General features: G+C 45.3%; 3 protein-coding genes across 3 annotated transcripts; all 3 read left to right on the plus strand.

The window, feature by feature from the left end:
* The first annotated feature begins 1427 nt into the window (after positions 1 to 1427).
* LOC136547145 (putative methylesterase 11, chloroplastic) lies at positions 1428 to 5915 on the plus strand. The gene is made up of 5 exons (XM_066539116.1): positions 1428 to 1925; positions 3426 to 3662; positions 4704 to 4847; positions 4995 to 5126; positions 5239 to 5915. Exons 1-5 carry the CDS (start codon positions 1575 to 1577, stop codon positions 5527 to 5529), a joined length of 1155 nt encoding a protein of 384 aa, XP_066395213.1. The 5' UTR covers positions 1428 to 1574; the 3' UTR covers positions 5530 to 5915.
* Positions 5916 to 10515: 4600 nt separating this feature from the next.
* On the plus strand, positions 10516 to 13866 carry LOC136544532 (uncharacterized). Its single transcript, XM_066536666.1, has 7 exons — positions 10516 to 11025; positions 11111 to 11336; positions 11418 to 11884; positions 12100 to 12295; positions 12388 to 12437; positions 12514 to 12927; positions 13672 to 13866. The coding sequence occupies exons 1-7, from the start codon at positions 10516 to 10518 to the stop codon at positions 13864 to 13866; spliced, it is 2058 nt and encodes a 685-aa protein (XP_066392763.1).
* A 1857-nt stretch (positions 13867 to 15723) lies between these two features.
* Positions 15724 to 17607, plus strand: LOC136547146 (cytochrome P450 78A5-like). Its single transcript, XM_066539117.1, has 2 exons — positions 15724 to 16694; positions 16825 to 17607. The coding sequence occupies exons 1-2, from the start codon at positions 15750 to 15752 to the stop codon at positions 17434 to 17436; spliced, it is 1557 nt and encodes a 518-aa protein (XP_066395214.1). The 5' UTR covers positions 15724 to 15749; the 3' UTR covers positions 17437 to 17607.
* The last annotated feature ends 208 nt before the right edge of the window (positions 17608 to 17815 follow it).

The following is a 17815-nucleotide window of genomic DNA, read 5'->3' on the forward strand; positions in this document are numbered from 1 at the left end:
TTGATGTGATGGAGAGAGAGTGAAAAAATTTGGAATTTGGAATGCATCTAAACGAGGCCCAAGACGCCAGCGTGCATTTTTCAGACCAGAGCACAGCTTGGAATTTCGGGTCCAAGAAAAATAGAAAATGCTTACTAGGAGCAGTAGTATTACCATAAGCCCTTGTTTAGTTAGACCCCAAAATCTAAAAAGTTGCTACAGTACCTATCACATCGAATGTTTGCGGCCCATGCATGGAGCATTAAATGTAGACGAAAAGAAAAACTAATTGCACAGTTTGGTGGGAAATTGCGAGACGAACGTTTTAAGCCTAATTAGTCAATGTTTGGACACTATTTACCAAATAAAAACGAAGGTGCTACAGTAACCCTAAAATCCAAATTTCGCGAACTAAACAAGGGCTAAGTATCAATATTTTCTTGTATATACATGGTTAAAATTGAGTTCGTTTGATTTCCTGAGAACGACAGATAAAAAAGAACGGAAGAAGTAACTTTGCTGACTGCTGCTGTTAAGTATTAACCGGACAACCAAATATGCCGCTCGCATTTTGACGCTACGGAAGAGCATATGTGGCTTTTCTCTGCCTCGTCTCGCCACGTAAACGTCAATGTTCAAACACAAGCCAGTTCAATCTGATCGGTCTGGATGCGATCTTGCTTCCCGGCCGTGTATACAGAAAACACTACTATTTTAGAACTTGTTCGGTTGATCTCCTATCCAAAACGATTGGAAAGAGTTAGGATGATTTTGACCTTTATAGAATTTGATTTCCTTCAATCTTTAATAACACCCTTCAATCCTTCTTCAATCTCCACTAGAATGAACAAGGCCTTACATAGGTAGAACAAGGCCCTACATAGGCCCTGAAACAAGTAAATTTTGCTTCAAACTTCCTACCTTCTGCTATCAAGAATAACTTGAATGTTCATCGAGAGCTACATGCACAAATGAATGTGCTGTTCACTTTTTCTAGTTTTCTCATGAAGACAAGAATAATTCACTGAGCATACATAAGCATATGACGGCAGCCCGCCTTTTCTCCCCCATGGTACAAGGGGTTAAGGCTTTCTCCGACAAAGTGTTTCATTTTTTGTACCAGTATCCGTGTGTGTCAGACTGTCAGTAGATGTATATGTCAAAAAGAGTTATATTTACCGATAAAGACACTTATTTTAGGACGGAGAGGCCAGGAGCGATGGATAATGACTCGCGGTTCCAAATGTCAATTGCGTGGTACAAGTCAAAAAAACGACGCCCGACCAAATTTCCATAGATTGAACCTGAACACGACACTTCCAAGCACCAATAAAGGTTAGTCGTAGCCTGAAACAAAATTCCTTAAACAAGGAGCCCTTATGTGCAAAAGTGGCGGTACCAGAAGAAGTATAAATTTTCGTATCCTTTTGCCTGCCATTTCTGCAGCGCCCGCTGCCTGCCTGTGCCTGCCGCCTGCCGCCCCCTGCTTCCTCTTCTTTCCCCTCCTCGTCAAGCTCCCCTGAATCGCGGCAGCAGCACCGGAGCAGCCAAGGGCAAAGGATTTTCCCCGCTCCGAATCTACCCGGCTCGGCCCGATGGGCTCGCTGATGTCCTGCCTCTCCGACCCCTGCCCATCGGGGAACAGGTCCCCGCCGCTGCAGGCGAAGCGGCGCTCCTCCACCTCTTCCCGCGGCCGTGGCGGCGGCGGCGGGAGGGACTCCGCCAAGGCCTCCGTGTCCATAGACGAAGAGGCGCTGGCCGCGGCGGCGGCCCTCGTGCTGGGGCAGAGGGGCGCCGCCGGTGGCCTGGGGGCGTTCGAGCGGTCCGCGTCGGTGCGGTACGCGGCCAAGCGCCAGAGCCAGGGCCCGCCGCTGCCCCGGAGCTGCAGCACGCGCCCCAGGTCGCTCGCTGACCCCGAGCTCCAGCCGCAGCAGCTCCTCGCCAAGGTGAGAATCCTGCCATACTACTCCTTCCTCCATAGCTTGCTTGGCTTGCCCGCCTCTCGTCCCCCATTGCTTGGTTCGGTTGGTCATTGGTATGCGTCCCGCCGCGTGCGCCGCGTTGAATTCTTGTGCAGTCTCGTTTGACTTTATGCCTTCGTTTCTGCGAGTTTCCACTGCGATTGGCTGTCCTTGCGTCGAATGTAAGGAACGCAGGGGCTATGGGATCCCCCTACTCGGTTCTCTCGCTGTCGCGGTTCTATTTTCTTACGTTTCTTTCGATGAAATTTAGATTCCTTTCATGTTTGCTCGATTCATTTGACTCAGTTCCAGAAAGGCATGATCTTTGGTTGTTCAGATTTTTCTCGTTTTTCTGATTTATTGTCTTGCATCATGGCATGCCTCAATGCCTGGACAGTTTGCAATTTAATTCGATGCTGCTTCGAGGACGAATATACCCCTGATTTGTTTCTACGAAAGTACGAATTGGCTCTGGTAAGAACTAGGCAGGCGATTACATTTCGCACTTCGTGACTGTCTAGTGGGACCGGGCAATCTGGTTAACATAGGCCATAGCCCATATGTGGGTGAGACCGTTAAAATCGGAACGCCTGCAAATCCGAACCGGTGCAATGCACGTGCTTGCTTCCATCTGTAGTTATCAACATATAGACTAAGACCTGACTTTAACATCTGTAGTTGATGAATACTCTTGAGAGGAGTGTGAACAAGTTGTTATCTCACAACGACCAAGCACTGATCTGGTCAAAATTTAGAGGATCTGGGAAACTTCGGTTGTTGACTGATAGTGGTTGGTCATACATTGGTTTTGTTCAGAAGCTCTTATGCATAGGGGCTGTAGAAACTGATTGATTGTTGCTTCTATCTCTGGCGTGGTCATATTGGCTTGTGTGTTCGTTGCTCTGGAGAAAGGACAAAGGAGAGCCTAGGAGGTCCCAACTTGTGCATTGGTGGGGGATCTGGATATTGTTTACTTCAAATTGTTTCAGTATCGACACAAGATATTCTGTTCCCAGGTTTGCCCTGATCATGAACGGGATGGGCAGCCGGCATGGCTACTAATTTGTCTTGAGTATATTATATACTGGCATTTCTTACTACTAACAGTGGTGTTGACTAGTAAGAGGATAGCGCCCACTAAGGAAACCGAGGATGATTGGGATTGGGAGGTTTGTGTTTGACATTTTCAGTCATCTGTCAGCTACCGAATGCAGACGCTGGTATTCTAAATTTGTTGGAAACTGTGAAAAGTTGAACAGAATCAGCATGGTATTTGACATTTAGAAGCGTTTCTTTCTTTTCGTGCTTATCAGCAAACAATCATCTCCACAGTCCACATTTGTGACTCAGTATATTGTGTGCATATTTATAAGGACCTCAGATACTTTGTCTTTGTCTAGTTTCCTCCCATTTGAATTCTAGTGTTTGACAACTCGTGTTCCTGGATTTATATAACCGCAATTTTTAACTTCATTTCTCAAACAGGATTTGAATACTAAGGATTTGGAAACCAACGTCATTGTTCTTGTTCATGGAGGTGGATTTGGTGCTTGGTGTTGGTACAAGAGTATATCACTTCTTGAAGATAGTGGGTTCAAAGTTAACGCCATCGACTTAACAGGCTCTGGGATTCATTCTTACGACACAAACAAGATTAGCAGTCTTTCAGAGTACGCTGAACCACTTACGTCTTACCTTAAAGGCTTAGGTGGTGCTGAAAAGGTTAGCTCTCTTTCCATATATCAATTTTAGATACTTTGAATATTTAGAAAGTTACATTCGATTTGGGATCTTGTAGTATCCATTGACTACTGTGGCACTGTGCATGATATTTGGTAATTTACTCGCTTTCATGCTTCGACTGTAGTCCTTAACAATCTTATAATAAAAACTGGGATGACAGCTACTAAACTACCATTAGCTGAGAGTTCTATAATGGCGAAGTAATACTTGTTCCTGCAAAAAAATTGTATTCTACATTTCTGCATAAGCATGGTAAATTGCAGGCACATGGATTTTGGTACAGCGCCATACTTTAGGATCTTGTAGGCCGCCAATGGTATCTTCTTCCATCTCGCACATTGTAGGTAAAAATAGATAGTGCATCAGCATGAAAACTGTGAGTGAAGTGTTAATCTAAATGTCAATGGACTCGGGTTGGACTTTACACTTTTGGGATGGTAAGATTTTAATAGTGTTACATTTAGTCACCCAATGTACAAATACTGAAGTAGGAAAAAAACCATAGACATAAGTACAGTATGCCTGACATTCTGTGTAATCAATTTTGTAAGTGCTAGATTCTCTAGACTTTTTCTTTCTGTAAAGATCACAATCATAACAGGAATCATCATAACTAATTCTCAAATCCCAGACTGAAGTGGTCCCAGATTATGGTGCAGCACCTAAGCCCCCACCTAACTTTAGTTATGATTTGATGCTTGGGAATGACAATATTATTATGTATGCACCAGTGACTTAGGTAGTTGAGTGCCACTCAAGTCGATCTGTATCTCTTAAAACAATCCCTGGAAATATTTTGTGTACACTACAATGCATCATCTCAATATTTTCCAAGATTTTTTAGATAAGTTTTTAGCAATGCCAATATTGATATTTCAAAGCATCATATGAACTTTTCAAGAGACTTTTGTACTAGTGTGTTTAGACTTATGTGAAGATCCCTGCTTTGTTTGATTTTGTTTTGAGCATATTCCTATCTGACCAGAAATATAACAATCGAATACCTCCAACATTATGCAGGTAATTTTGGTCGCTCATGATCTTGGTGGTGTCTGTGTATCCTATGCAATGGAGATGTTCCCATCCAAAGTTGCCAAGGCCGTTTTCCTTTGTGCAGCAATGCTGACAAATGGAAACAGTGCCCTTGACATGTTCCAACAGCAGGTTGGTCTCCTGTCCCAGAGTTAATTTGTTGAACAATTGACATTATTAACGAATAAAAAAGACAAGAACATTAAATGTTGCCTTGTCTGGCATCAAAATTAGCATTGTCTCCTATGATTATGTCCTGATGCCGTCCTTCCACTCCAGATGGACACAAACGGTACTCTCCAAAAGGCGCAGGAATTCGTCTACTCCAACGGCAAGGACCGTCCTCCAACCGCCATCAACATCGACAGGGCCTTGCTTAGAGACCTGTTGTTCAACCAGAGCCCCTCAAAGGTAGGACTTTGGAGTACTCTGTTACTGTCACTGACAATCACCTCCAATCAAATCACTGAATCCTAGTTCCGAATTCTGAAGTTGTGACACCCCCAACCTTGTGCTTGTGCAGGACGTGTCGCTGGCCTCGGTGTCCATGAGGCCCATCCCCTTCGCTCCTGTGCTGGAGAAGCTTGTGCTCACTGCCGAGAACTACGGCTCGGTGCGGCGGTTCTATGTGGAGACCACGGAGGACAACGCAATTCCTCTGCCTCTCCAGCAGAGCATGTGTGGTGCCAACCCACCGGAGAAGGTGCTGCGGCTGAAAGGGGCGGACCACGCACCCTTCTTCTCCAAGCCGCAGGCGCTGCACAAGACCCTGGTCGAGATCGCCACCATGCCGCCACCGGTCCAGGCTTCGTGAGATCGTGTTTGTTTAGCTTCAGGTTTTGCTGGCCGGTGAGCTTGCATGGCTGTTGTACATGCTGAGGATGGTATGGTTTGTGGCGGTGTGGCAGCAAGTAGGGGCTCTAGAATTTCAGCGTCGTCTCGACGAAGGCATCCTTCCATTATACACTCACATCTGGCATCATTTTTTTAGGGAAAAAACAAATCTTATTCCGGCCTCTAACGGCTTATTAGCAGATTAATAGATCATTTCGGAATGGGATATACATCCCATATACTGGATCAAATAAAGACTCTGGGCTTCCATCAAGCCACTACTACATCGATTTCTTTAGGAATCGAGGATCTTTTAACAATACCCTCTAAAGGATGGTTAGTCCAAGACGCGGAACAACAGAGTTTTCTTTTGGAGAAACACTATTATTATGGAGCTGTACACGCGGTAGAAAAATTACGCCAATCCGTTGAGATATGGTATGCTACAAGTGGTATGCTACAGGTGAATATTTGAAACAAGAAATGAATTCGAATTCTCGAATAACCGATCATTTTAATCCAGACTATCTAATGTCTTTTTCAGGAGCCAGAGGAAATGCATCTCACGTACACCAATTAGTAGATATGGGTCCCGTTCGCTTGTCTTAAAAATGGCTTGTTCGGCTTCTTTTTTCAGCCGGAACAGTGTTTTTCTCTCACAACAATTCAGCCGGAACAGTGTTTTTCAGGCAAGTTTCAGACCAGCAAACGGGGCCATGAGAGGGTTAATGGCGGATCCTCAAGGACAAATGATTGATTTACCTATTCAAAGCAATTTACGCGAGGGACTTTCTTTGACAGAATATATAAAGCCCGAAAAGGGGTTGTAGATTATGCTGTACGAACAACGGATGCTGGCTATCTTACACATAGATTTGTTGAAGTAGTTCAACATATTATTGTGCGTAGAATTTTACAATCAATCATTTCATTACATAGTTCAACCTCGTGCTAGATTTAGAGAGCTCATAAAAAGCAAATAAAATTAAAGACCAGTAAACTAAACACTAAGCCCCCCTTTGAAACGTAGGAATTTCACTGAAATGGTGTAGAAATTTTATAAGAGTCCGTTTATTCTCACGGAAAAAACGTAGAAAACAGAAGAAAAAAAATCTTGCAATCCAAAAGGACCCTAAACTTATTAGAAGTGTCAGCAAGCCGTGGCTGAAGATGGCCGGTGTGGGGTTGAGCGGTCACACGAGAGCACAACAGTCACACATTACAGTTTGCGGTCGCGAAAACTTTTTTGCATGTCACTATACGGTCCTATTCGCTTGGAGGAATTTATGAGAGCATGAACAGTGTTTTTCATCCGAAAACAGCGTTTTCCGGCTGGTATTTGCACCAGCCGAACGGCCCCTATATTGGGAGATTTAAAATGGTCTACCTTCTATGTAAAGTATGACATGCTTGCGTGCATCATTGCATATCTACGTGTATTATTTCATGTATCGCGCTTATTATCTTTCGCTTTAGTCTTAACTAGCAAACATGTCCATGCGTTGCAACGGGAGTAAACAATCATCAAACATTTATGGAAAATACAGACCGGAACGACATATATCTATTTGTTGTTTTACCCTTTCCTATAAAATTTTAAATCTATATTTGTTTTACGATGACAATGACACGCATACTATAGATTAATGTTGATAATAATATAACAATGACATATTAAGCTTGTATCAAATTTAAAATACAATCTTGATAGTTTTTTTCTTCTCCTACAACTAAAAAGACTAAAAGTAAGACTATTTTTTTGTGTGACTTTTTTTTTGGGGTCGCTCCTCACTTCCGGCCATGCGATACCCCGCGCGATAGAAAAAGAAACTGCCATCCCTGCGATACCCGCTTGCTTTGAAGAAAACAAATCGATCACCTGAGACCACATGCATGGAAGGAAACAATTGGCAAAGATCAAGCAAGACTCCTCTCTTCTGGCCATGCGATACCCCACGTGATAGAAAAAGAAACTGCCATCCCTACGATCCCCGCCTGCTTTAAAGGAAACAAATCGATCACCTGAGGCCATATGCATGGAAGGAAACAATAATCATGCATGTAAGAAAACAATTGGCAAAGATCAAGCAAGACTCCTCCCTTCCGGCCATACGATACCCCGCACGATAGAAAAAGAAACTGTCATCCCTGCGATCCCCGCCTGCTTTGAAGGAAACAAATCGATCACCTATGACTACATGCATGGAAGGAAACAATAATCATGCATGGAAGGAAACAATTGGCAAAGATCAAGCAAGACGACTCAATGAGGTTAGCCCTTAATTTTAGTGTTTCCAGCATGCAGACCTGAAATTAAAAAGTGGTTGCTCCTTGAGAACATCAATGGTGCCAAATAAAAGATGTGCATGTTATACATGGTGAGACTGGTGAACCTTCTACAAATTCCTAAACGAATATTCCCACCATTCGTATATAGGTCCATTCCCCTACGTTTCTTCGTGCTCCGATTAGCATATAATATGAAAGTATTGTTGTGTTCATGACGACTTCCAGTTGACTACTCCTATTAGTATATACTTCATCTGCCCCAAAATATAAGTCGTTATGTGATGTGTGCAGGTCAAACTTTCTCAACTTTGACTAGGTTTATAAAAAATACGTGCAACATTTATATCTCCAAATAAGTTTATTATGAAAATATATTCAATGGTCTATGTAATGATACTAATTATGTATTATAAATATTAATATTCTTTTATATATAATTGGTCGAAGTCAAAAAAAAAAGTTGACTTCTCGGGAAGCGAGAATGAATTCTATTTTGGGACATAGGGAGTATATGAAAGCAGTGTTGAAAATATTATAACAATCAAGTTCGTCTCTGTCTGATTGGTAAGCTTAGACAATCATAATGGCATCAAAAATTTCGACTCTCATGGACACCCTCATGGATCAGTGCAAAGCATCTTAATCCTACAACAAATGGTAACCTTAAAGTTATGATATTTTTAAAGGGTGGACAATAAAGACCATTTTAGACGTTCTGGCATTAGAGTATATACATGCAGACACATAGGCATGGTGGTGCAAGTGAACAGCCAGCAGGAGTCAAGAGTTAGGGGGTGTTTGGATCCCAGGACTAAACTTTAGTCTCTGTCATATTGATTTTTTAGATATCAATTAGGAGGACTAAACATGAGCTAATTATAAAACTAATTACATACGTTGTGGCTAATTCGCTTGCCAACGCCGTGTACAAGATGATATGGAGATTGGTGGAACTTATTCGTGGATTTGTTGGCGCACGAAAGAAATGGATATCGGAAATCTCTTCCTGCCAGTATAAAAAATGATCTTAGCCGCATCACGGAAAGATCTACACAGTAGAGTTTGTGAGCTTGCGACTCCATGCTCTCTGTGGCTGTGTAAATTTCATAAACTTACCTTTTTGGATTAAATGTCACTTTAACGTCGGTCATATACTTTTACAGTATTGTTATCTTATCGTGCGATCCGTGTGTTTTTAATACAAAAGTTTAGCTGTTCCATAGCAAACCTATTTACATATATACTCGAACATGTGTGTACATGATTATATGGAGATGCAATGGAACTTATTCATGGATTTATTGGCGCATGAAAGAAATGGATATCGTAGAATTCTTTCTGCCGATATAAAATATTATCTTAGCCGTATCACAGAAAAGTCTATACAGTAAAGTTTGTGAGCCTGCGACGTCGCGCTCTCCGTGACTGTGTTAATTTCATGAACTTTGCTTTTTGAATTAAATGTCATTTTGACGTCGGTATTTAATTTAACAGTATTGTTATCTTATCGTGCGATCCGTATGTTTTTAGTACAAAAGATTTAGTTGTTCCGTAGCAACGCACGGGACATGCTACCTAGTTCATTGCAAAAGCACAAAATATTTACTCATAAATAATGAATTGTTTTCTTAAAATATCACTCGGCCAAGCAAGCGCTTCATAACTCAGCTACTCGATTACTCAGCCACTGGACCTTTTAAGTAATTAGCCACTCATAGCACTCTGTAACTCTGGACACTTAGCAACTCAATCACTAGTCACTTGGCAACTCCAAATTTCTACTGTCAAATTTGTTGTTCTAGTGGTTTTTTTTTACATGCACACAAATAAGTGTCATAATTCTTTGGTTTCGTTGGCATATATGTTTGGCACATATAACTCTTCACCGTGCTACTACTCTTGTATTATTCAGTTTTACTTTTATATCTTTATTATATATCACACAGCTGGTTTCGTATGATTCCCTTTGCTCCAGCAGGCAACAACCAAAAAATATAGCTTGTCAACTAATTATATTAAGGCAGTGTTTGGATTGGGGGTTTAACTGGGTTGAAGCGGGTTGGAGCTAGGTGAACCCGCGTTTGGATGAAAAGTGAGGTGGGCTGGGTTCGACCTGGTACAGAATATACCATTGAGACGTGGGTCGATTGGATTCCTCCAAAACCAGCGGACGACGCCGACCCGCGTCCTCTACTCGTGGCGTCGGTCACCCGGAGTCCCGCAGCGCTATCCTCACCCCCTCATTTCTGCGACGCGGGAACAGCCGAAGGGCAGCGCTGCTCGCCTGCCTCCTAGATCCGGCAGCGCCGACGCCTCCCAGGTCCGGTGGAGCCAGCCATCTCGACCTCCCTCCCTGCTCCCGTCCGTGCTTGCCGTCGTCGGTCCTCGCTCCCCGCCATCCTCCGTTCTTCTGTCGCGGAGCGTCGCCGGGATCCGACGCCGCCCTCCCCTGGAACCTCACTGCATGGTCCTCCCTCCCCTGTAGGCGTCGAGCTTCACGGTTGGGCCTCCACGGTCGGCCATCTCGTCCTCTGCAGCCAAGGTAAGAAACCCTAGCATGTGCATCTCTGTATTTGGTACAAATTGCAATCCATGTTTTAATCTTGTGTGGTTTGGAAATTTTAATTTATTTGCTAAGCGATTGTAAACAGAACCAATGTCATGTCTTGTATTGTAGATGGAAAAGAGGACCAAGATTGTAACTTTTGCTGCTGCTGCATACATGTTGTTGTCAATGATGGCCTTGATTATTCAGACTAGAAAACATAAGCGTGGTGCAAGAAGGATTGGTATTACCTATGGGCCTATAGAGGAAAGGGATAGGATTAGACTAGAATATCTAAACAACAAAATTTGGAAGGATGATACAACTTGTCTGAACATGTTAAAACTTAACAGAGACAAGTACTTCTGGTTTTGCAAACTTTTTAGAGATCGTGGTTTACTGAAAGATACCATCCACCTGTGTGTTGAGCAGCAAGTGGGTATGTTTCTAAACACTGTGGGACATAACCTTAGGAATAGGTTAGTTGGAACTAATTTTGATAGATCGGGAGAAACAGTGAGCCGCTACTTCAACAAAGTATTGCGTGCTATTGGTGAGCTACGAGGGGAACTAGTTAGCCCCCCGTCTATGGACATACCAAGCAAAATTGCAGGGAGCTCCAGATGGGATCCTTACTTTAAGGTGTGAGGCTTATTCTTGTTTTTGGTTTTTGGATATTTGAGATTTATATTCATATGGTCTCTAATATGGACATATTGAAAAATAGGATTGTATTGGAGCAATTGATGGTACACATGTGAGAGCATCTGTACCTAAGGATATTGAGCATGCTTTTCGTGGTAGGAAATCATTTGCCACACAAAATGTAATGGCAGCTGTAGATTTTGATCTACGATTCACCTATGTCTTGGCTGGTTGGGAGGGTACAGCACATGATGCTCTAGTGCTACAAGATGCTTTAGAACGTGAGAATGGCCTTCATGTTCCACAAGGTAATAGATTAGCAGTCTCTCAACTTATCCATACAAATTTTTGTATATAGACATGTGACGAATCTGTCCATCAAATGATAGGAAAGTACTACCTAGTGGATGCTGGATATGGAGCCAAACTAGGATTTTTGCCCCCTTTTCGTGGTGTTCGGTACCACTTAAATGAGTGGGGCACTAATTCGGTGCAAAACGAGAAGGAATTATTCAACCTTAGGCACTCATCTCTTCGTGTGACAGTAGAGCGTGCTTTTGGGTTGCTAAAGCGAAGATTCAAAATTCTTGATGATGCTACCCCGTTCTTCCCTTTTCCAACACAAGTAGATATTGTATGTGCTTGCTGCATCATTCACAATTGGGTTATACAAGATGGGAATGATGAGTTTTTTACAGAGGATGTTACTTTGCCTACCTATAGTCATGCTTCAACACGCACTGGCCAAGCAAATGAGCATGCTGCTATGGTTAATTTCAGGCAGCAACTAGCAGATCAAATGTGGGCGACAAGCAAAATAACAATGTTAATTAATATTTGTTGCAAAAATGAATTTGTATGGACAAATTTGTAGCTGAATTCCATTTGTAAGAACATATTTGTGGCTGAGTTCCATTTGTAAGGACATATGTGGCTGAGTTCCATTTGTAAGATCATATTTGTTGCTGAAATCCATTTGTATGGACATATTTGTTACTGAAATCCATTTGTAAGGAGGTATTTGTTGCTCAATCATGTGTAACGTTTGCTGATTTTGTGTTTGTATGGCAGGCAATGGAGGATGCAGTTGAGGAAGTTGGTGCAACTAGCGACCATGCTACATGGACATCAGCAATGTCTACTTTCATGCTTAGTCACCTAGCTGATTTGGTGGCTAGTGGTTTGAAGACATCGAAGGGATTCAAGAAACATTTTTATAATGGTTGTGCTAGGGCTATCAATGAGAAGTTCAACACTATTCGCACCGGTGACCAAGTCAAGAATCATTTAAAGACATGGCAGAAAAGTGGGCAAAGATAATTAAACTTAAGAAGTTGAGTGGTGCACTGTTTGATGAAGATAACTGCATGATTACACTGGATGATGAGCACTACAATGGCCATGTGAAGGTAAAGTTGCTGCTCAATTCTTTTGTAATTGGACTTATCATTTCATATTTTGACTACAAATTCTCCTCCATTCTAGGATCACAAGTCTGATGCTGAGTTCTTGAACAAGCCCATCTTGCACTATAAAGAGATGGAGGCAATATTTGGAAATAGCATGGCTACAGGCAACTTTGCAAAGGACTCAAGTGCAGCTCTAGGTAGAGAAGACGAGGCTGATAGCCAAGATGAGGAGGAGGTTACTATAAATGGTTTGAGTGATGGTCACACAACTCAAGGGGCAACATCATCTACTAGTAGACCATCATCTGCTACTAGACCCAGCAAGAAGGCCAAGGTTGTTGACACTGAGGAGAAGGGGCTGATTGCTGTATTCAAAAGTGTAGGTGAGAATATCGCTGAAGCTATAAAATCTGCTGCCAAACCAGAAAATGAGTTGCCAGATGACCTATTTCAGATCCTAAATACCTTTCCTGGTTTTAATTCGGTCCACGTATCTGCATACCATCTTCACTTGTGTTCCAACCCTACTATTGCTAGATCTTTCTATAACCTGCCATACGAGAACCAACTTCATTGGTTTTCAATGTTCATCAGTGATAAGTTTCCTGGAGTGTAAGGGCAATGTTGGATGAGTGGGATGTTTCTTTTGGTACAACTTATCCAACCGTGTAAGCCTTGAACTTATATCATGTAAGGCTTGAACTTATGTAATGCCTTGAACTTGCTTTATTCAAGTAAGGCTTGAACTTGATGTGTAAGGCTACATCTAATTATTATCATGTAAGGCTTGAACTGAACTTGCTTTATTAAAGTAAGGCTTGAACCTGATGCATGAGATTTTGTACGTGTCATTGAATATTATTTTCCTTTCATGAATGTGCTTTGAACTTGATTAGAAGCGAAGATATATGCAATGTATGGTAATCTCACCAAAGAGGTGATCATATTCCCTGCCAACCCTCATCCCTCTAACCAAACAAGGAATGGAGCCACTCCAACCCACTGTATCCTCCAACCAAACAAAAAACTAGGTTGAACCTATCTCTGTAACCAAACACGAGATGGGTTGATATCAACCCAGAAAAGTGGGATGGACCCAACCCATTCCATTTGGCTCCCAAACCAAACACATGCTAAGATAGCAAGCTGGGGTCAACAAACCTGTACTCGATGTTCCAAAGTTGACCTGATGCGTCGGCTCACGCAGCTCTCGCATGTCTCCAAGGTCTGCTAGGAGCTGGAGGCCCACCTCGGCATCTCTGACCGCATCCTCACCGAGTTCATCGTCAACCTTGGCCACGCCTCCGCCTCCGTCGTCTCCTTTCCCACCACGCTCAGGGACCCAGGCGTCGAGCGGCCGGACTACCTTGTCCGTGCCCTCCACGCCGTCATCACCGCCATCCCTATCATCAACGGCGGCACTGCGTGACCCTGAGAAGCGACGATGTTGATGGGTCACGGAGACGTATATTTTTTTTATCGAGAGGATCGACATGACAGGAGTGGACTCGAGGCAGTGAGTGGGCCGGTAGCGATGACATGCAAGCCAACATGAGAGAATGGGCCAGCGGTTGGGCCCGAATTGAATGGGCAGGACGAAAGAAATAGGGTGAAATTTTGCCTCTTTATTATTAGGTATATATATTGTCGGGTTCATAAATCTGGGATCCTTAATGGACCTGCTCCCCAGCAAAAGCTCAGCCCAGCAGACAACGTTGAGAACGACACGCAACTCCTGGGTCGGCCCAAATACCTAAACGATAGTCCGGAAGAGCGATCCAGTCTCCGACCGGAAGGCCTGGCAAGGAGGGTCGACGCTCGCTTCCGACTCCGACCCGCTTCTCCGACCGAAAGGCCTGGCCAAGGAGGGGACGACGCTTGCTTCCGACTCCGACCCGCTTCTCCGACCGAGAGTACATCGAACCTCTGCTTACAGCTCTTCTTCGACTGGCGTGGTCAGAGCCGACTGGGAAACAACTGAACGGGGGCGCCCGCTTGGTAAGGACCCAAAGAAACAGGCGGAGCAAGTAAAGCAGGGCGCTCAAGTCATCCGCAATATCGAGGACTGTACCCTACACACCTGCAGGACAGTACTGTCGGGTCATATCAGAAGGGTACTTTATAACCTTCCAGACATATCAGAACAGGAACAATATTGTGGACGCCGACATTTGTCCTACAGTATAGTAGGCGACGACATTTGTCATACCAGAAGAACACAGTGGAACCTACCACATGCATCTAGCCATCAACAGTATTGTGGGCGCTGATAAACTGTCTTGTACCTGACGGCGCGCGCGCGCGCACACTCTTTCACCTATAAGGCCATCCCCTTAAACCTATAAAAGGGGATGCACCCTCTCCCAACAACGACAAAAACAAAACAAAAACAACAAACGGATCATTTCGACTCACTCTCTACTAGGTTTAGACATTCTAAAGCTACACAGAGCATACGTTCCAATACTTAGCGCACGTAGGAGATCCCGTCACTCTTGGTTCTTCAGTCCAGAGTCCGACCGGGCCTCTGACACCCCATCTTACTCCCACTCGTTTGTAACCCCACTGCAAACTTCGAGCACCTGGGCTCAGGAATAAAGTCACCGACCGACTTAAACTGGACGTAGGGACGTAGGGCACGTTGCCCGACTCAAATTGAGTGCTAGGCCACATCCGATCACAACGTACGGCAAAACGACAAATATTTACTAGTTAGTCACTTTTCGCACCGACAGATATAGACTAGCAGATGTGTTTGTATTCAATACATTTTGAGGTTGGATTTTGTACTATTGCTGGACGCAAAGTCACTCTAACTCATATGAGCATGAATCATGGATCCTAGTCACATACGGAATATGGAGGGGGTAAGGGAGTTTCGAAAATAAAAAAGCGGGTTGAAAAAAACTCTTCGTTCTTTAATATGAGGTAGAGAGTAGAGATAGAGATAAAGATTTATTCCATACCATTTGTATATTTTGTTAAATAGACGATCTTATTGTCCACACATAATGCTTTAATCAGGAGGAAAAATCAAGGCATTTATATCAAAGGTAACACGATAATTTAAATGCATTATTATTGTTCAAACAAAGAAGGCTCTCGATCACGCTTCACGCCTTGATATTGATAATATAATGCAGTTATTAGCATGCAATTTAAACGGAAAATGAGTAAATTTTTTGCCGCTACAGTTGCTAAATCAGCAGTCATTTTCACCGCACTCTCCCCTATTTAAAGGCTCCCTCCCTCTCAACATCCCACACCAGCTCCACTCCATCAAAACCCCTCATCACCCTTCACTCATCAGCCATGGTGCTCACCATGGCCACCGGCCAAGAGGACTCGCTCCTCCTGCTCCTCCTCCCGACCACCTCTCCACTCCCGCCCCTCATGGCCGTGTTCATCGTAGCCGCCGTCCTCCTGTGGCTCTACCCCGGCGGTCCTGCGTGGGCGCTCTCCCGCTGCCGCCGCCCGGCGTCCGGGCCAACGGGCGTGGTCACCGCGCTCTCCAGCCCCGTGGCGCACCGCACCCTGGCGGCGCTGTCCCACGCCATAGACGGCGGCAAGGCACTGATGGCCTTCTCGGTCGGGCTCACCCGCCTCGTCGTGTCGAGCCAGCCCGACACGGCGCGAGAGATCCTCGTCAACCCCGCGTTCAGCGACCGCCCCATCAAGGATGCGGCTCGCCACCTGCTCTTCCACCGCGCCATGGGCTTCGCACCCTCCGGAGACGCGCACTGGCGCGGGATCCGACGCCTCGCCGCCAACCACCTGTTCGGCCAGCGCCGCGTGGCGGGTGCCGCGCACCACCGTGTCTCCATCGGCGAGGCCATGGTCTCCGGCGTCGTCGCTGCCATGGCCCGCCACGGCGAGGTCCCCCTGAAGCGCGTGCTGCATGTCGCGTCTCTCAACCACATCATGGCCACCGTCTTCGGCAAGCACTACGAAATGGACAGCCAAGAGGGCGTCCTTCTGGACGAGATGGTCGCCGAGGGCTACAACCTCCTGGGCACGTTCAACTGGGCTGACCACCTGCCATTGATCAAGCATCTCGACCTCCAGGGCGTGCGCCGCCGGTGCAACAGGTTAGTCCAGAAGGTTGAAGTGTTCGTTGGAAAGATCATCCAGGAGCACAGGGCGAGGCGCGCAAATGGAGGAGTCGACGATGAGTACATGGGTGACTTCGTCGACGTCCTTCTTGACCTCGAGGGAGAGGAGAAGCTGTCCGAATCCGACATGATCGCTGTTCTTTGGGTAAGATCTCGATAGAGTTTAATTTGCTGTGTAAAATGGATGTTCTTTCACACATTTTAACGTTACGTTCATGGAAAAATGGCCGCATTGAATTCACGCTCGTTTTTTCCGTTGTTTTTGTCCTGTTCAGGAGATGGTCTTCAGGGGCGCCGACATTGTGGCCATCCTGATGGAGTGGATCATGGCGAGGATGGCGCTGCACCCAGACATCCAGGCGAAGGCCCAGGCGGAGCTGGACGCGGTCGTGGGACGCGGCCGCGGCGTGGCCGACGCCGACGTGGGCAACCTCCCCTACATCCAGTGCATCGTGAAGGAGACGCTGCGCATGCACCCGCCTGGCCCTCTCCTGTCGTGGGCCCGCCTCGCCATCCACGACGCCCACGTCGGCGGCCACCTGATCCCCGCCGGCACCACCGCCATGGTGAACATGTGGTCCATCGCGCACGACCCCGCCATCTGGGCCGAGCCGGAGAAATTCCGCCCCGAGCGGTTCCAGGAGGAGGACGTGAGCGCCCTCGGGACCGACCTCCGCCTGGCCCCGTTCGGCGCCGGACGCCGCGTCTGCCCCGGCAAGATGCTGGCCCTCGCCACCACCCACCTCTGGATCGCCCAGCTGCTGCACAAGTTCGAGTGGGCCCCCGCGGCCGGCAGCGGCGGCGTCGACCTGTCGGAGCGCCTCAACATGTCGCTGGAGATGGCCACGCCGCTGGTGTGCAAGGCCGTCCCCAGGGCCCAGGTCTAGGCGGCCGCCACCATGCATGTGCATGCATGCCTCCCTGAGAGTGTCTCGTTCTGTGGCGGTGCCTGCATGCACGCCTCAGCTACTGTAGCTTGCGGCTTGCTAGTTTAATTTTTGGATGTCCTGCGTCGAGACCAAAATGATAAAAATAATGAATTTTAAGTTTTGATATTACGATGCGCCATGTTATGTTATTGGTGGTTGCCTTCTCAGAGCATCTTCGAGCGTTCCCAATATTTTTTTAAAAAAAACATCAAGTTTTACAATTCCTAAAAAAATATCGGAAAGAATAAAGAAGACTATCTCTAAAAGTTTCTAACAATCCACTTCTAAAATATAAAATATAGAAGATAATTTTACATCAGGAATCATATATTATTTC

Source organism: Miscanthus floridulus, chromosome 3 (genome assembly GCF_019320115.1).
Source record: "Miscanthus floridulus cultivar M001 chromosome 3, ASM1932011v1, whole genome shotgun sequence".
Classification (NCBI taxonomy): Eukaryota; Viridiplantae; Streptophyta; class Magnoliopsida; order Poales; family Poaceae; genus Miscanthus; species Miscanthus floridulus.

Excerpts from the sequence above, each read along its gene's own strand:
- LOC136547145 (XM_066539116.1), top strand. The coding sequence starts at position 1,575 with ATGGGCTCGCTGATGTCCTGCCTCTCCGACCCCTGCCCATCGGGGAAC. Across the intron at positions 3,663-4,703 it reads GCTTAGGTGGTGCTGAAAAG|GTAATTTTGGTCGCTCATGA; the intron begins GTTAGCTCTCTT and ends AACATTATGCAG. Across the intron at positions 5,127-5,238 it reads TCAACCAGAGCCCCTCAAAG|GACGTGTCGCTGGCCTCGGT; the intron begins GTAGGACTTTGG and ends GTGCTTGTGCAG.
- LOC136544532 (XM_066536666.1), top strand. The coding sequence starts at position 10,516 with ATGGAAAAGAGGACCAAGATTGTAACTTTTGCTGCTGCTGCATACATG. Across the intron at positions 11,337-11,417 it reads TGGCCTTCATGTTCCACAAG|GAAAGTACTACCTAGTGGAT; the intron begins GTAATAGATTAG and ends ATCAAATGATAG. Across the intron at positions 12,438-12,513 it reads ACTACAATGGCCATGTGAAG|GATCACAAGTCTGATGCTGA; the intron begins GTAAAGTTGCTG and ends CCTCCATTCTAG.
- LOC136547146 (XM_066539117.1), top strand. The coding sequence starts at position 15,750 with ATGGTGCTCACCATGGCCACCGGCCAAGAGGACTCGCTCCTCCTGCTC. Across the intron at positions 16,695-16,824 it reads ACATGATCGCTGTTCTTTGG|GAGATGGTCTTCAGGGGCGC; the intron begins GTAAGATCTCGA and ends TGTCCTGTTCAG.